This window comes from Canis lupus, chromosome X, assembly GCF_048164855.1.
Source record: "Canis lupus baileyi chromosome X, mCanLup2.hap1, whole genome shotgun sequence".
NCBI lineage: Eukaryota > Metazoa > Chordata > Mammalia > Carnivora > Canidae > Canis > Canis lupus.
The window spans coordinates 76724986-76743628 of NC_132876.1; the positions used below are offsets into that span (position 1 = coordinate 76724986).

General features: G+C 38.1%; 1 protein-coding gene across 1 annotated transcript; it reads right to left on the bottom strand.

The window, feature by feature from the left end:
• Positions 1-1512: 1512 nt before the first annotated feature.
• Positions 1513-18222, bottom strand: LOC140628263 (zinc finger X-linked protein ZXDB-like). The gene has a single exon (XM_072817468.1). It carries the CDS (start codon positions 18205-18207, stop codon positions 15493-15495), a length of 2715 nt encoding a protein of 904 aa, XP_072673569.1. The 5' UTR covers positions 18208-18222; the 3' UTR covers positions 1513-15492.
• Positions 18223-18643: the final 421 nt, after the last annotated feature.

An 18643-nucleotide genomic window follows, 5' to 3' on the forward strand; every position in this document is an offset into this window, starting at 1 on the left:
AAAATTGAAACCACAATGAATTATCACTTGACACGTGTCAGAATAGCTAAAATAAGAAATGCAAGAACTAAATGTTGAGGATGTGTTGAGACAGGAAGTCTTGTGCACTATTGGTGGGAATGCAAATTAGTGCAAAAACTGTGGAAAACAGATTGGAAGTTCCTCAAAAAATTAAAAATAGAAGTACTGAGCAGCCCAGGTGGCTCAGCGGTTTAGCGCTGCCTTCGGCCCAGGGCCTAATCCTGGGGACCCGGGATCAAGTCCTGTGCCAGCCTCCCTTATGGAGCCTGCTTCTCCCTCTGCCCTTGTCTCTGCCTCTCTCTCTCTCTCTCTCTCTCTCTCTCTCTCTCTGTGCTTCTCATGAATAAATAAATAAAATCTTTTAAAAAATAGAACTACCACATATTCAATAACTCCAATATTGGGTATTTAACCCCCCCCAAAATAATAACATAAACTCAAAAAGATATATGTACTCTTATGTTTATTGCAGTATTATTTACAATAGCCCAGATTTGGAAGCAACCCTAGTGTTCATCAATAGATAAGTGGATAATGAGGATGTGGTATATGCATATATACACAGATGAAGCTTATTTTTAAAAATAAGTTGACATATTATAAAGCATAATTACTGTTGAATAAAGTTTGTCAAAATGGGAAATTTTTGTATTAATGCACAGTTACATAAATTATTTTATTTTATTTAAAAGATTTTATTTATCCATAAGAGACACAGAGAGAGAGAGAGGCAGAGACACAGGCAGAGGGAGAAGCAGGCTCCATGCAGGGAGCCCAATGTGGGACTCTATCGGGGTCTCCAGGTTCAGGCCCTGGGCTGAACGTGGCGCTAAACCACTGAGCCACCCAGGCTGCCCAACATAAATAATTTAAAAAATCTAATAGATATGATGTCAGCTTATCTAATCAGTAAATCTATGTAAGCTCAGGAAGAACACACTCAAGTAGAATAAATTTGCATTACTGTATTGTATTTATACTTGATAATTCAGAAGACATAGCTATTTTCACTAAAACAACACTATCAGGTTTTTTTTGCCAAACATTTACATAAATCACATGAAATAGCAAACTTAAAATATCATCAATTTAACATAGACTGCTATATGCAGAGGTTATATGCAAACATAATGGTAACAATATACCAAATAACACTAATAAACATGCAAAGAAAAATATATATCACGGTAAATCAGCAAACACTGAAAGAAAGATAAGAAAGGATCAGAAAAAATCTTCAGAAACAACCACAAAAAATAAAATGATAAAATACATATCTGCCAATAATTACTTTGAATGTAAATGGACTAAATTTTCCAAAGAATATAGGGTGACAGAATGGCTAACAAACAAACAACAAAAAACAACACCCATCTCTATGTCACCTACAACTCATTTCAGACCTAAAGATATTTGTAGATTGAAAATGAGGGGATGTAGAAACACCTGTCATGCAAATGGATGTTAAAAGAAAGATGAGTAGCAAACATATCAAATGAAGTACACTTTATTTTTAAAGTTTTTATTTAAATTCCAGTTAGTTAACATACAAGGTAATATTAGTTTCAGGCGTACAATATAGTGATTCATCAATTCCACACAACATTCTGTGATCATCACAAGTGCACTCTTTAATCCTGATCATGTATTGAATCTATACTCCCACCCACCTCCCATATGGTAACTATCAGTTTGCTTTCTAACATTAGGAGTATGTTTCTTAGTTTGCTTCTCTCTCTTTCTCTGTCCCTTTGCTCGTTTGTTTTGTTTTTAATTTTCACATATGAATATGGTATTCGTCTTTCTCTGATTTATTTCACTTAGCATAATAATCACCAGCTTCATGTACTTGAAAATGGCAAAATTTTATTCTTTATTGGCATATATATATATATATCATATATATATATATATATCCCACATCTTTATATGTATACACACACACACACACACACATATCCCACATCTTTATCCATTCTTTATCCATTCATCAGTCCATGAACACTTGGGCTGTTTCCATAATTTGGTACTGGAGATAATGCTGCTATAAAAATTGAGGTGCATATATCCCTTTGAATTAGTATTTTTCTATTCTTTGAGGAAAATTCCAAGTAGTGCAGTTACTGGATTATAGGGTAGTTCTGTTGTTAATTTTTGAGGAACCTCTATACTATTTACCACAGTGACTACACCAGTTTGCATTCCCATCAACATTGCAAGAGGGTTCCCCTTTCTCCACTTCCTCACCAACATCTGTTGTTTCTTGTTTTGTTGATTTTAACCATTCTGAGAAATGTGAGGTAGCTCATTGTAGTTTTGTGTTTCCCTGATGATAAGGGGTTTTGAACATCTTATTTTTGTATCTGTTGGCCACCTGTATGTCTTCTTTGGAGAAATGTCTGTTGATGTCTTCTGCTCATTTCTTAATTGGGTTGTTTCTTGGGTATTGAGTTTTGTAAGCTCTTTGTACATTTTGGATACTAGCCCCTTATTAGATATGTCATTTGCATATATCTTTCTGCATTCCAGGCTTTAGGCCCCATTGGTTGCAAGAACTCACAAAATTCAGTCCCTCTCATTTTCCCAGCAAATGGCTATGGGGAAACGTTTTCCTTGTGCATTCCCCTGTGTGCTCCCTCTTCAGTCTCTAGTTGTGTTCTTGGGACTGGGTGAGCCTAGGGTTCTACTCCACAACCACCTTCTTGGATCAAAAAAAGTAGACTTTAAAACAAAGACTGTGAGAAGAGACAAAAAAAGGCACTATGTAATAATAAAGGGGACAATTCCACAAGAAGATATAATAATTTTAAATATTTATATACCCTACATAGGAGCACCAAATTACATAACACAGTTCATAACAAACATAAAAGATCAAATCAGTAGTTATACAATAATAACAGGGGACTTTAATACCCCACTTACATGAATGGACACATCATTTAAACAGAAAATCAATAAGTAAACAATAGCTGTGAATGGCAGTTGGGCCAGATGGATTTAGCAGATATATTCAGCACATGCCATGGTAAAGCACCAGAATACACATTCTTTTCAAGTACACATGTAACATTTTCCAGAATAGATCACATAGTAGCCTTCTCTGATTGACTTATTTCACTCAGCATAATACCCTCCAGTTCCATCCACATCGAAGCAAATGGTGGGCATTATATGGTCTCATTCAATTGGGGAATATAAAAAATAGTGAAAGGGAATAAAGGAGAAAGGAGAAAAAATGAGTGAGAAATATCAGACAGGGAGACGGAACATGAGAGACTCCTAACTCTGGGAAATGAACTAGGGGTGGTAGAAAGGGAGGTGGGTGAGGGGTGGGGGTGACTGGGTGACGGGCACTGGGTGGGGCACTTGATGGGATGAGCACTGGGTGTTATTCTATATGTTGGCAAATTGAACACCAATAAAAATAAATTTATAGGAAAAAAAAAGATCACATTGTAGCCTACAAAACAAGCCTCAACAAATTCAAAAAAATTGAAATCATACAATGCATCTTCTCTGACCATAACGCTATAAAGTTAGAAGTCAACTACAAGAAAAAGATTGGAAAAAGCACAAATACATAGATTTTAAAGAATATGCTACTAAACAATGAATGGGTCAACCAGGAAATCAAAGAAGAAATAAAAAATTATAAAGGAACAAATGAAAATGAAAACACAATGGTCCAAACCTTTTGGTTTGTAGCAAAGGTGATCCCAAGAGGGAAGTACATAGCAATACAAGCCTGCATCAAGATGCAAGAAAAACTCAAATAAACAACCTACCCTTACACCTAAGGGAACTAGAAAAAAAAACAACAAACAAAATCTAAAGCCAAAAGAAGGAAGTAAAAGATGGAGATTAGAGCAGAAATAAGGGATACAGAAATGGAAAAAACAAAACAAAACAATAGAACAGATCAATGGAACCATGAGCTAGTTTTAAAAAAATTAATAAAATTGATAAACCCCTACCTAGACTTATCAAAAAGAAACGAGAAAGGACCAAGATAAAATCCCAATTGAGATATGAGAAATAATAACAAACACCACAGAAATACAAACAATTATAAGAGAATATTATGACAAAATATATGCCACAAATTGGACAACCTGGAAGAAATAGATAAATTCCTAGAAACGTATAAACTACTGAAACTGAAACAGGAAGAAATAGAAAACTTGAACAGACCTATAACTGGTAACAAAATTGTATCTATTTAAAAACTCAAAACAAACAAAAGCCCAGGGCCATATGGCCTCACACGCGAATTCAAACATTTAAAGAAGAGTTAATACCTATTCTTCTCAAACTATTCCAAAAATTGAAAAGGAAGGAAACTTACAAATTCATTCTGTGAGGCCAGAATTATCCAGAAACCAAAATCAGATAGAAACAACAATATAAAAGAGAACTATAGGGGATCCCTTGTTGGCGCAGCGGTTTGGCGCCTGCCTTTGGTCCAGGGCGCGATCCTGGAGACCGGGGATCGAATCCCACATCGGGCTCCCGGTGCATGGAGCCTGCTTCTCCCTCTGCCTGTGTCTCTGCCTCTCTCTCTCTCTCTCTCTCTCTGTCTCTGTGACTATCACAAATAAATAAAAATTAAGAAAAAGAGAACTACAGGCCAATATCCCTGATAAACATAAATGCAAAAATGATCAATAACATACTAGCAAACCAAATGCAACAACACATTAAAATATCATTCATCACAATGAAATGGGATTTATTCCTGGTCTTCAAGTGTGGTTCAATATTCACAAATTGATCAACATGATACATCACATTAATAAAGGAAAGGATAAGAAACATATGATCATTTCAATAGATGCAAAAAAAGCATTTGACAAAGTACAACATCGTGTAAAAAACGATCACCACAGGATTAAAGGGCACATACTTCAACATAATAAGAGCCATATATGGAAAACCTATGGCTAATACCATCCTCAATGGGGAAAAAAAAAAAAAAACAGAACATTTTCCCTATAGTCAGGAACAGGAGAGGGATGTCCCCTCTTACCACTTTTATTTAACATAGTACTATAAGTCCTACCCTCAGCAATCAAATAACAAAAAGAAACTTTCATTAAGGTGGATTATTAGTTTTTAGTGTGTTCATTTTTATAAATTTTATGCCTTTTAGTATCCAAGTTGGCAAGGAAAAAGTAAAACTTTCACTATTTGCAAATGACATGATACTCTATATAGAAAACCTGAAAGATTAAAAACAAACAAAAAAATACCTGCTAGAACTGATAAACAAATTCAATAAAGTAAAGTTGCAAGATGCAAAATCAATGTACAGAAATCTGTTGCATTTCTATATGCCAATAAGGAAGCAGCAGAAGGAGAAATTAAGGATTCAATCTAATTTATAATCACACCAAAAACAATAAGATACCTAAGAATGAACCTACTAAAGAGGTGGAAGACCTATACTCAGAAAATTATTTTCTAGTGAGGGAAAATTATGAAACACTGATGAAAGAAACTGAAGATGGAGGATAGAAGTGGAAAGATATTCCATGCTCATGGATTGAAAGGGTTTTTATTGTTTAAATGTCTATACTACCCATTTTTCATAGACCTAGAACAAACCATCCCACAATTTGTATGAAACCACAAAAGACCCCAGGTAGCCAAATCAACCTTGGAAAAGAAAAGTCAAGTTGAAGGCATCACATTTCTGGACTTCAAGTTATACTACAAAGCCATAGAAATCAAAACAGTATGGTACTGGCACAAAAATAGAGATCAATGGAATAGAATGGAAAATCCAGAAATGAACCCAAAATTATATGATAACTTAATCTTCAACAAATCAGCAAAGAATATCCAAAAAAGACAGTCTCTTCAAAAAGATGATTTTGGGAAAGCTGGACAACATGCCAAAGAATGAAACTGGACTACTTTCTTACACCATACACAAAAATAGATTCAAAATCAATTAAAAACCTAAATGTGAGACCTTAAACCATAAAAGTCATAGAAGAGAACACAGGTAATAACTTCTTTAACACAGTCCATAACAACTTCTTTCTAGGTATGTCTCCTTAGGCGAGGGAAGTAAAAGTAAATATAAACTAGTGGAACTTCATCATAATTAAAAGCTTCTGCACAGTGAAGGAAATAATCAACAAAACTAAATGCAACCTATGGCATGGGAGAAGATATTTGCAAATGATATATCTGATAAAGATATTCAAAATATACGAGAAATACTTATAAAAGTGAATACCCTAAAAATTAATAATCCACTTTAAAGAATATTTAAAGTAGAAATAGTTAAAAGCACCAACTACCAAGATTATCTGCCATGTGAAGTAATTAGTGACATCTAATGTGAGCACATTCTGGCATTTCATAGGCAGGGCCTAAATTTTGAAAACTTTTCACTTTTTACTCTCTTCATTAAATTTCTGAAAGCCAGATGGTATTAGACAGATGACCAATGTTATAATAACATCTATTTGAAAATTTTGTATTACTAACTGCAATTGGAAAATACTAGGCATGTTTCAAAATTGCCATTGTGCTTTTATCCAGATGTTGTCAACCAAAGGCACTTAGAAAAAGTCAAAACATTTGGCTATAAAACAAAATTAACCTGTTGCTGTTTCAATTTTATTTTCTCATATCGATTTTTGGGGAGAATCCTCAATTATTTTTGTAAATTCAGGTACCATTTCATCTTTGAGAAATTTTTGCCCCAAAAGAGATCTGAAGTTTCGAAGGACAATCAGGATCATCTTGCAAAACTTCCTGTGAGCACTGAGTTTTTATAATACACAGTAGATTTAAGTAGTGAAAAGGACTCTCCAATGCTTATAAAAAAAAAACAATAAAATACAAGTCAACCAAATTTTTAGGGTCTCATCTAAAAACTCAGTATTGTAGACAGGTCTTCTAAAAATGGACTATATTACATGCTCTAAAATATATCAGATTAATCAGCAGGATTACATAAACAACAGTGACATACCCAAGTGGGAAAGGGAGTCCTCTAATAACAAAAAAGGAGAAATACAGGTTTTACATAACAGCAATTTGAAAAGTGAGACAATAAAAATATATGACTTATCTCTTTTTCTCTTAGTATATCATGGCATCTGATACAATTTTTATTGATACTATTGATAATTAACAATAAAATGATAATTAGCTCTAAGAAGCATAGGAACTTAAGGTAAGGGACGCTTGGGTGGCTCAGCGGTTGAGTGTCTGCCTTCGGCTCAGGTTGTGGTCCGGGGATCCGGGATTCAATTCTACATCAGGCTCCCTGCGAGGAGCCTGCTTCTCCCTCTGCCTATGTCTCTGCCTCTCTCTTTCTCAGTCTGTGTCTTTCTTTCATGAATAAATAAATAAATCTTTTTTAAAAAAAGGAACTTAAGGTAATTTTACGGGGAAAATTGTTGAATTTCTTAGAAACACCAAGTCCTAAATTTAGTATTAACTAGAATGCCAACATGAATTGAGAGGGAAAATAGTTCTCACTCCATCCAGCAGCTAGTTCTAAAATTAGAACTAGCCTAGGATAACTGCTGGTCTATTCACTGAGTCATTGCCTGTGGAAATTCCATTTCAGCTTTCTATTTTGGCTGATTTCCTCACAAACAGACATGTGACACAGCTACTTTTTTCCACATCCAGTGTAATGTAGTTTCACACAGACTGCAGCATAAACTGGAAAGGGAAAGAAGTCTTGATAAAGGTTAATAATTTATTGGTTTTATCCCAAAGTTAGAATGCTTGAAAGCTGAAATGTCTTTGTTTCTGCTACCATTTGTAGTTGTTTTGCATCTTGGAAACAGTGCTTGCACTAAAGAGAGTTTTATTTTGCCATGGTGTACTTTTTTCCTCTTTCCAAATGTATTAAGTTACCTATATTTTATTCAGAATCCTAAATGATTGCCTTATGATTACCCTGACACTTAAGCACATGATTGGTGAATTCTCAGAATTCTCCATTCAGAATTCCAGTTCTCAGTCCTAAATATCATATTAAATTTATATAACCCTCCTTTCAACTAGTGTACCTACATGAAAGAAATACTTTCTAATTAAAGTCTGTGGGATTTCTGTTTCAGAAATTAAGTTTACTTTGTCTAATATGAGGAAATTTTATTTAGTTTAGTACCATTTATTTTCATGCTAATTAATTTGAAAATAATATGTTTTTATACTATTTCAAAATATCACTTTCAGATATATGTATGTATGTGTATGTGTACACATATGAACACTTACTACATCCAGGATTCTAATCTAGAATAACTAAAAATAAAGCAAAATTTAAAATTTATTTCCCAAAGGATTTTGCTGTAGTTATTTAAGGTACCATTCAAAAGTCTGTGTAAATTTTAATTTAGGGTAGTTTACCCTAATTGCTGCATCCCAGATTAAATTTTAGATTCTTAGAATTTTTTGAAATAGCTTTTGATAAAATGTGCTTTGATTTTTGCCTCTTCACTAATAATCCATATGCTGAGAATGACAACTGCTATTTTAGTTAAATCTGTATTATTCCAAAATAAAACATTTAGAACTGGATTATACGTTATTTTCATTGCCTATTTTTTTATCTCATTGTCTATATCTTAATGTGTATGAGCACAAGGGCAAATTTGTCAAATATATGCTCGAAATACTTGTTTAAATGAATTGATTAAATATACTTTTATATTTTAATTCATAGTGTTTCACACAGAGTAATCACTCAATAATTATCAGCTGCTTAATAAACTGATAACGAGATATTCCCAAGGAATTCACATCTTAACAGTGTTCTTAAGAATCAATGACTAAAAAAAAAAAAGAAAAAGAAAAAAAGAATCAATGACTACCCTCCATGGTTAGGATTATTTCAACTATTGTTTCTCTCCTCATTCACCTTTATTAATATTTATTTATCTTGAAAACAAAAAACATGGAAGAAAAGAAATACAAGTGAACAATGTGATAGGAAACTATGGAGGCTTACTTTTTATGATGAAAATAAAATATTTTAAAAAGTGATGTTATTCAAAAACAAAAAAAGCATCATTTGCTGATTATTTAAAATACTAAATTATTTTTTGTAGGTCAAGTAACAGATACTGTGTTTTCCAGGTCCATATATGTCAACAGAAAAGTAGAATGAGATGAAGTGTTCTGTTGACAATGTAGGATAGTAAATTCACCATCAAATAAAATGTAATCACCAGGTATTTATTTGTGCTACTTATTTATTCTTGCTTTTTCTTTGGACTTCATTCCTTCTGAGTTATCACCAATAGTGGTAATGAAAAGTACAAAATATTTTGTACAATGAAAAGTACAAAATATTTTGGGGTAAGTGGATAACAGAGGATGTGATTCCTATGACTGAGTTCTTACACCTTATCAGTCAATGACATAGGGAATTATGAGTAAGAAGCCCCAAAGATCACATGGTAGTTTTAGACAATCCTACTCCTATCTCTTTCCGTCTGAGAAAAATTTCCTTGTAAAACTTACTCTTACAAGGTTTATATTGAGGAACTATTGAAATCAATAACTAAACAGCATCTCCCAAATTATTGAGAAATTATTATATTACTAGATACCACAAAGTATCTGTGAAATATCCATAGTAGGGAAGAGTGTAAGCTTATTTAGATGCAGAGTATTGTGGAGATGTGGCATAAGATTGAAGAGGACTGGGACACCTGGGTGGCTCAGCAGTTGAGCATCTGCCTTTGGCTCAGGGCATGATCCCGGGATTCAGGATGGAGTCCCACATCGGGCTTCCAGCATGGAGCCTGCTTCTCCCTCTGCCTGTGTCTCTGCCTCTCTCTCTCTCTCAGTCTGTGTCTCTCATGAATAAATAAATAAAATCTTTAAAAAAAATATTGAAGAGGACTGTAAATACTCAAAGGCAAAAAAAGTGTAAACATTAAATGTGAATTTGAGAACAGGAACCAGGGAAGATGAAGTGGCCCCCAGTCTAATATTGTGTATAATCCGCAATATGTATAGTTTGCAGCAGAGCAGGTAACGATGACTTATCACTTCCCAATGAATTAAACATACCAGAATCATTTTTTTTCAGATGTACTCCTGAAAAGATTTCAATACCCTTCTTGTTCGTGATAATGAAATGTAATTTTTACAGTCTCCAAGAAATCCTTACTCATTTCTGATCTTGCTTTCTTTTGAAGATTTGTTTGTTTTAGAGAGAGAGTGTGAGCAGGGGGAGGAGTAGGAGAGGAAGAGAGAGAATCTCCAGCAGACTCCCTGCTGAGCACAGAGCCTGATGTGGAACTTGATCTCATGAGATTCAGATCATGACCTGAACTGAAATCAAGGGTCAATCACTTGGGATGCCTGGGTGGCTCAGCGGTTGAGCATCTGCCTTTGGTTCGGGGCATGATCCCTGGTCAGGGGATCCAGTCCCACATCAGGCTCCCTGTAGGGAACCTGCTTCTCTCTCTGTCTCTGCCTCTCTGTATGTCTCTCATTAATAAATAAAATCTTTTTAAAAAAAGTCAGTCACTTAACTGAGCCACCCAGTCACCCATTTTTGCTCTTTTTCTGATGCTTTTGCTTCTTTTTCATTCTCATATATTCAATGAGTCACCAAATTACATTTGTTTTTTCAATTTGGGAATATCTCCAATATCTCTCACTTCCTGCCATGTTTCCACATCAAGTTACCACAGTACGCTGAAATTAGTTTACAATAGACTCCTAAATGATTTTATTCCCTTCCATCAAATCCACATTATGGATAATGGCCACAATAGCCAAACTGTGGAAGGAGCCTCATTGTCCATTGAAAGATGAGTGGATAAAGAAGATGTGGTTTATGTATACAATGGAATATTACTCAGCCATTAGAAATGACAAATACCCACCATTTGCTTCAACGTGGATGGAACTGGAGGGTATTATGCTGAGTGAAGTAAGTCAATCGGAGAAGGACAAACATTCTATGTTCTCATTCATTTGGGGAATATAAATAATAGTGAAAGGGAATATAAGGGAAGGGAGAAGAAATTTGTGGGAAATATCAGAAAGGGAGACAGAACATAAAGACTCCTAACTCTGGGAAACGAACTAGGGGTGGTCAAAAGGGAGGAGGGCGGGGGGTGGGGGAGTTGGGTGACGGGCATTGAGGGGGGCACTTGACGGGATGAGCACTGGGTGTTATTCTGTATGTTGGTAAATTGAACACCAATAAAAAATTAATTTATTAAAAAAATAATAATAAATAAATAAATAAATAAAAACAAAGACAGTTCATGCCAAAGGGGGTGGGGATGAAGTATGGTTGTAAAAAACAAAACAAAAAAAAACACCAAGTCTCACAGAACTCAGATTTGGTCACAAATATTAAACTTTCTGTATATTCATCATTTGACTTTCTTTCTTAAATATCTTCCCTGGGTCTTAACCATGCTCATAATAAAGGCCTACCCACTATGATTGATTTTCATAGCTCTTTAGAGTTAGGCTTCATACTGGCAGTCTAGCCCTAACACTCCAAATTTACCAAACATGAGCCCTGCATTTGAACTAGATGGTCTCTCCCAGTGTCGTGTGGACTATGCCATTTCAAATTCATTCCTGTTCTTTTCTCCCTGGCTAGAATTCATCTACTCTCTTCTCGGCATAACTAAATCTAACCATCCATTAAATCATTGATACTGCCCCACTCTTTTCTTCCAAGCCACTAACTTGATGTCTGAAGTCATGTTTCCTGATATTGTTTAGTTGTGAAATATTTGATATTTGAATTCCTATGTCCTTTCCAAAATTTTAAGATGTGGCTTACATTTTACTTCTCTATATTATTAGTACTCTACCTTGTATTTTGTATGTAGTCAGTAAATTAACTTGAAATATACAGTGAGGTTCTTAGCTTAAAAGCTATTACCAAAGGCCCTGTCAACCCAGATTTGACAAATATAAAAATTCATTTGTAGTATGCACTTTGCTTTTTAGATATAGTTGTGTTCTGACAAAGAGCTTAGATAATCTGTTCTCTAAGTCCCCAACACATTTTAGTTTTTTAAATTGCCAGTAAAAACTTTTGTTCAAAGCAATATATACACAAATTTTAGCTCAGCCTTATATTTTCATTAGCACATATTTTGAGTGAGCTATATCTAAATTATCAAGTGGGGGCGCCTGGGTGGCTCAGTTGGTTAAGTGTCTGGCTTTGGCTCAGGTCATGATCCTAGAGTCCAGGGATCAGGTCCTGCATCTGGCTCCCCACTAGGTGGGGAGTCTGCTTCTTCCTCTGCTCCTTCCCAGCTCATGCTACTGCTCTCATCCTCTGTTTCTCACTCTCGCTCTCTCTCAAATAAATAAATAAAGTCCTTAAAAGAATATCAAGTGGATCTGTTTGGTATCAATAATTACTAAAGGATTATGAGTATTCCCAAAAAGGGGGTTAATCAATGTTTTATCTGGAATCAAAGAGTAGTCATGAATACTCTATTATACCAAGTCTTCTCTTATTTTTCCTGGATGGCAATATGAAGATTTAATCCACAAAGAAAAGTGATCCCCATATTCTATCAAGTCTTACTTCTGCTAGACGTTCAATTATGTAATACTATAATGAAATGATAAAAATGTCAAGCTTAACATATTTTAGCTTATGATGAACATGTTCAACAGAGTTCCCTGGATGCAAATCTTTCTGCAAAGCATTTTGATACAGTGTTTTCAATTGGCAAAATTGAAAACAAGGACTTAAGAGGTATGTAAGGCAAATGGGATAACACTGAATCATGTTCCATTATTTTTAAATGGCATTTTTATGCCAACACTAACAGAAATGTAGCCATTATGTTTGCAGTTACACTTCTGACTGTAACATTATGCCATTTCCACCATCTTACTGGGAAAATGGTACTGAAAAAAGAAATCTTTTGAACAAATAGATTGAAAGAAACTGTGTGAGCCCAAAAACAACTACAAGATTTTTTATCTTCAAGGAACGTAATATTTGTCCATTGAAAATTCCACAGAATATAATAGTTGTTAAAGGAAAGAAAGAGGATTGGGGGATTAAAGAAACAAAGTGAAATAATTTTAAAATATTCTTATGGTAAAAAAATAAAATATTCTTATGATCATATTTTTTAATTCTTTAAATTTTATTTATTCATGAGAGACACACACACACACAGAGAGAGAGAGAGAGAGAGGCAGAGACATAGGCAGAAGGAGCCTGATACGGGCCTCGGATCCTGGGACTCCAGGATCATGCCCTCGGCCAAAGGCAGGCAGGCACTAAACTGCTGAGCCACCGAGGGATCCCCTATGGTTATATATCTTAACAGATGCCTATAACTTGCATGTTTACCTCAGACCTCTATATTCCTATCTGTAGGAAAAGAAGAAAAGTCTATTTAAGGGGACTTAACTAATGACAACACATTTCCAAAATGGGCTTAAAATCTCTCCAAAGTGCTGAGGGATAACTGTTAAATAGTTAGAAATAATCATACTCTGACCACTTCTTTGAATTACAAATTTATGTATATACTTCTTGCTTTTTCACTGAATGAGCACAACCAATTTAAAAAACAGATAGCAAAGTTGCATTTCAAAGTGGCAAATTATAAAGTGCACTGCAAAAGTGCTCTAATTGTCATCCACAAACATCTACATGCAAGCAGCACTGGGGTAGAATGTTTCAGAGCAACGAATAGTGTTTGCTAGCAGAACAACATGGTGACAAAATTTAGAAAAGTAAAAGAACATGTCTCATGGAAACCCAACAAAAAATTCCCCATTATCATTTGATTTATATAGAAATACATTGACATCTAAATCCAGAAAATAATTTTGTAATGCATACTCAGACTTGCAGTAAATACTGTGACTGAAAAATGGGCCATGAAGGGAATGGCTGAGAGATGGTTACCATGAAAATGACCTAATTAAAATTTAAAAGGAAAAAATCATGACAGAAACTGATATGCAGATGTTAGAGAATAGGTTGGAGAGAGAACAGAGCCTGAAGAAGGGAAGAGACATCAATTACAATGGAATAAGACAAGTGGTTATAAACAAAAGTGATCATGGAACTCAGAAGAATAAAATGGGCGTTGAAGTAAATAAATAAATAAGTAAATAAATAAATATGTGTATAATAAATATAAAATTCATTTATAATGTGACTTAGGTAAATTTTAATTTTCCATATAAGTTATAGTTAAAACTTTGCCACAACTATCTCACAATATCGTGAGGCTCAAATATAAGTTGTGAAAGTGCTACATCAACTCTAAAATGCTATACTCAAGTAAGACAGACAATATTTACTAAAAATGCAAATGAAACCTCTCATTCCAACTCAGGGAGAAGGCAAGCAATGAGTTCTCTGAGACACAGAGGGAGAAAATTTCACCCTGATCCATTCCCAGATTATCTTGGAATCACAGGCTCTATATATTCACTCTACGGGCCAGCTTTGAATGCAGAGCAAATATACTATATAATTCAGACTAAGAGACTTGTGGCCAATGATACACAAGAAATGTATGGAGAAAAATCCTTCTTCTTTGTGGAAGAAAGAGATTCCCTTCCCACTACTTAAACTTCATAAATGTTTATTGCCTGCATAAATGTCATAGTGAAATATGCTAATTTCTCCTCTTTGAGGAAGGAATGAGAGGGGTAGGAAAGAAGATAAAGAGTCGCTAAAACATGCCAAAACCCATAACATTCTCCCCAAAAAACTAACTCCTGGGAGAGAAAAATAAGTCTATGATGCACCAGGTATGTGTACATTATAATGACCATTTTACAGCTACGGAACTGAAGCCTACTGATGCTACCTACATGACTTATTTAAGGCCACTTATCCAATACCACAATAAAACTATTTCTGGGTTTTTATCATATCAAAGCTCTGGCATTTTCCAAATACAGCCTTCCATTGGAAAAAAAAAAGCAAGAAGAATAAGGAAGTAAATAGAACTAAACCATATTTTTAGTTTTCTTTCTTAAAGATCTATCATGAAATTTTAGAAATATTTGACATTCTGTAAAATTTCCATTAAAATTTTAAAGTTAAACACCATTTCCACAATCTCTGATCATTAACTCTCAATGCATTTTCATTATATTAGAAGCACATGCAATAGTAAATCATGGTAAGATTTCCTAAAATTTTCAAGAAAGAACTCAAAATCATTAAATACAGAGTTAAAAAGACCTTAGAAACAATCAATTCAAACCACCTCATTTTATAAATAAGGAAATTAAGGCTCAGATAGATTAAGTGACTTGCTCAGGGTCACACAACTCGACAGTTCCAGAGTCAAGATCATAATTTAAATCTCCAGACTTGTAGCCCAGGGCTTTGTTCTTTTTCAAACCTATAAGAAATGACTACTGGATTTAAACATTTAGTCCAGAATATCCTTAAAATGGAGTGTAATTCATAAGAATAAGCCACGTGGCAAGGAATTAATAGTTAGTTCATACCAAAAATGAGCTGCCAGTCACTGTGATAAGATCTGTTTCTTTCTGAGAACCATGGTTTCCTGCTGGACTGGAGAATCCAAACTGGGTCTCTTCCTCCTGTCCAAAGAAGTCAGAGTCAGGATGTACATTCCATTCTGCTTTGGTTGGCGTCAGTAGTTCCGAGACACTGTTTTCACAAAGGGTGCTTGAAGGAGTCAGAGCATCTGTGTCCACTGTAAGCTTACTGCTGGGGGTCAAAGCCTGGGGCTCTTGACTCGAGTTTTTCATAGCCAAAGAGCCCAGAGATACCAATGGCCCCACACTTAGATTTGAGACATCATCCATATCTAAGGGACTCTGCTGAAAACCAGAGGCTGTCGTTCCAAAAAAGAGAGAGGTATCCAGACTCTGAGGAAGGTCACTGGTGGCCATCAAGGCCCGAGGGTCCACAGCCTGCCCTAATGAATTATTATTATTAGCAGGGAGGCTCCCTGCCAGAGTTGAACTCACAGAAGCCACATCAATAGTCAAGATTCCAGAGTTTGCCAATGCTGTGTCCAGCACTGCAGCGGAGCTACTGCCAGGCACATCAGAGGAGAGAGACACTAGCTCTGCATCACTGAGGTCATTCTGTCCCTGGCTGGTAAGTTCACTGCTGGGCGTAAGAGAATTTGCAGCTTCTAGCTGAGCTAAGAGATCCTGGCCAAGGTTGTGCCTTTTGGCCAAGTGGGTCTTCATGCTGTGCTTGGATGTGAAGAGCTTATTACAAGTAGAGACTGGGCAGCGGCTTTTCCAGGTGTCCACGTCCTGCAAGTGTTTCTTGGAGTGAATGTAGAGACTACTGCGAGCAGAGAACCTGGCACAGCAGCCTTCCACAGGGCACACAAAAGGCTTTGTGCCCAGGTGGGTTATGCTGTGGCCTTTCAGATGCTCAGCCCTTGTGAAAGATTTCCCACAGCCTTCCACAGGGCACATGAACCTCCGGTCATCCTCGTGCTTCCTTTTGTGCCTCAAGAGTTTGGACATGCTGGTGAAGTTCCAGCCACAGCCGTCAAAGTCACAAAGGAAAGGTCTCTCACCTGTGTGGCTCCGCAGGTGAATTTTCAGGCGACAAGCCTTGTCGTACTGTTTGCTACAGCCTGGAAAAGAGCAGGAAAAGAGTTCCTGTTCCCTGAAATGGGCACGGTTATGGGAAAACAGGGCACTCACTGTGATAAACGTCTTCTTGCAGCCGGAAAATGCGCACTGGTATGGCCTCTCAGGTTCGAAATGGCTGCGCTGGTGGGCGCTGAGTTTGGCCTGAGTGGGGAAGCTCTCCTCGCACACCTCGCATTTGAACGAGTTCTCCTGCTCATGGCCCTTCATGTGCGCCTTGAGGTTATACACCGTGGTGAAGCTCTTGCCACAGCCCTCCGCAGGGCAACCAAAGGGCCGCAGTTTGTCGTGCGACTGCAGGTGCCTCTTGAGCTTGTAGGAGGTGGTGAAAGTCCATCCACAGCCGCCCAGGGGGCACTTGAAGGGCCGCTGGCCCTGGCTGCTGCTGTGAGTCAGCAGGTGCACCTTCAGCTGGTGCTTCTTGGCGAAGGTCTGTCCGCACTGCGCCTCGGGACACAGGTACAGCACCACGCCCGGGCCCGGGCCCAGCGGCCTGCGGGGACTCTCGGCTGCGGCCCGGCCCTCTGCCTCCTCCTCAGGCGCTGGGGCCGGCGCCGGTTCAGCCGGCTCGGCCAGCAGGAGGTCGGGCGGCAGCTCAGGGCAGTCGTTGGGCTGGACCCCCGCTTGCGGAGCCATCAGACCCCCAGGCTGAGGGGCAGGCGCGACTTCAGGCTCCCAGGCTGGCGGCGGGGGTGTGGCCAGGGTGAGGACACCGTTCTCGAAGCGCAAGAGCAGGTTTTGGTTGTGGATGGTGACGGTGCCCGTGAAGGCCGCGGCGGGTGCCAGACTTGGGGCGGGGATCGGGTTCTGGGCCGGGGCTGGGGCGGGGACTGCAGACAGGCAGCGGGGGCCTAGCGCCTGGCGGCCCGCGGGATTCGCGCCACTCTCACCCTGCTGCAGCTGTGGGACCGACTCGGCCTCCTCCCTCCATACAGGCCCTGCGGCCTGGCCATCGCCCGCGGTCTCCACATCGCCACCCACCGGGTCCAGCAGCACCAGGAAGAAGTCATCGCTGTCGCCGCCACTAGCATAATCCGACCTGGGCGCCAACGGGCTCAGGCCCGGGCCCCGTGAGGCCGCGCGGGCCTCCTCGCGCCGCCTCCCGGACCCGCCATCTTGGGGGCCCCGGAGCAGCAGGAGGCGGCGCGCGGGGACCTGGCCAGCCCGCGGGTCAGGGCCGCCGTGGAACCGGCTGCCGCCCGCGGGGCTGCCAGCACCACCACTCTGTCGTGTCCCACGAGGCGGGAGCAGCCTTGGGCTTTCCATCTCCGAGGCGGTGAGGCTCGGCTGGAACCGGAGCCGCGGAGGAGGCGCGACCCCGCCCCCTGCCGCGGGCCCGAACACGTTCCTGAAAGGAAAAAAAAAAATGTGCAATGCGCAGAAACTGGCCCTATCAGATATTAAAACGTGTTTAACGACACAGTGATTTAAATATTCTGGTACTGGATCTCTGGAACAGAATAGAAAGCCCAGAGGCAGAGCCTCGTATGCACAAGTAAGTTCTACACCCAGTATTTGTAGGAAATCAAGGATGTCTTCCCAGATAGTGGGGAAATGAAAGTTCATTCGGTACATTTAACCGAGCAATCTATCTGCTAAATGCAACTTAAATCTCTGTGTCATTATATACACCAAAATAAACACCCCCACTCCCTCCCAGTGCTAAGTATGGTGCTTTTAAAAAAATTGTTTGCTGGTTGGCTGCCTGGCTGGCTGGCTGGATTTATCAATCCAGTGAGAGAAAATTCCTGGAACAATAACACTTTGTGTCAACATCAAAGTACCGTAATGCTAGCAAATTCAAATGAAAATGATGTCCTTTTCTTTTTTATTTATTTATTTTTTATTTTTTTCTGGGTAGCTTCCATATCCAGAACTGTCTTGAAAAAGGTCCTCAGGAAAATTTGTCTTACAGTTCGTTTTTTTTTTTTTTTTTTGGCTTGCTGATGCAGAAATTAGAATGAGTAAGAGGTGAGGCCAAAACAGATTACCACTGTTCAGCCTAGAAGTG

Bases quoted from the DNA above. Each gene is read 5' to 3' on its own strand.
- LOC140628263 (XM_072817468.1), bottom strand. From the start codon at position 18,207: ATGTACCGAATGAACTTTCATTTCCCCACTATCTGGGAAGACATCCTT.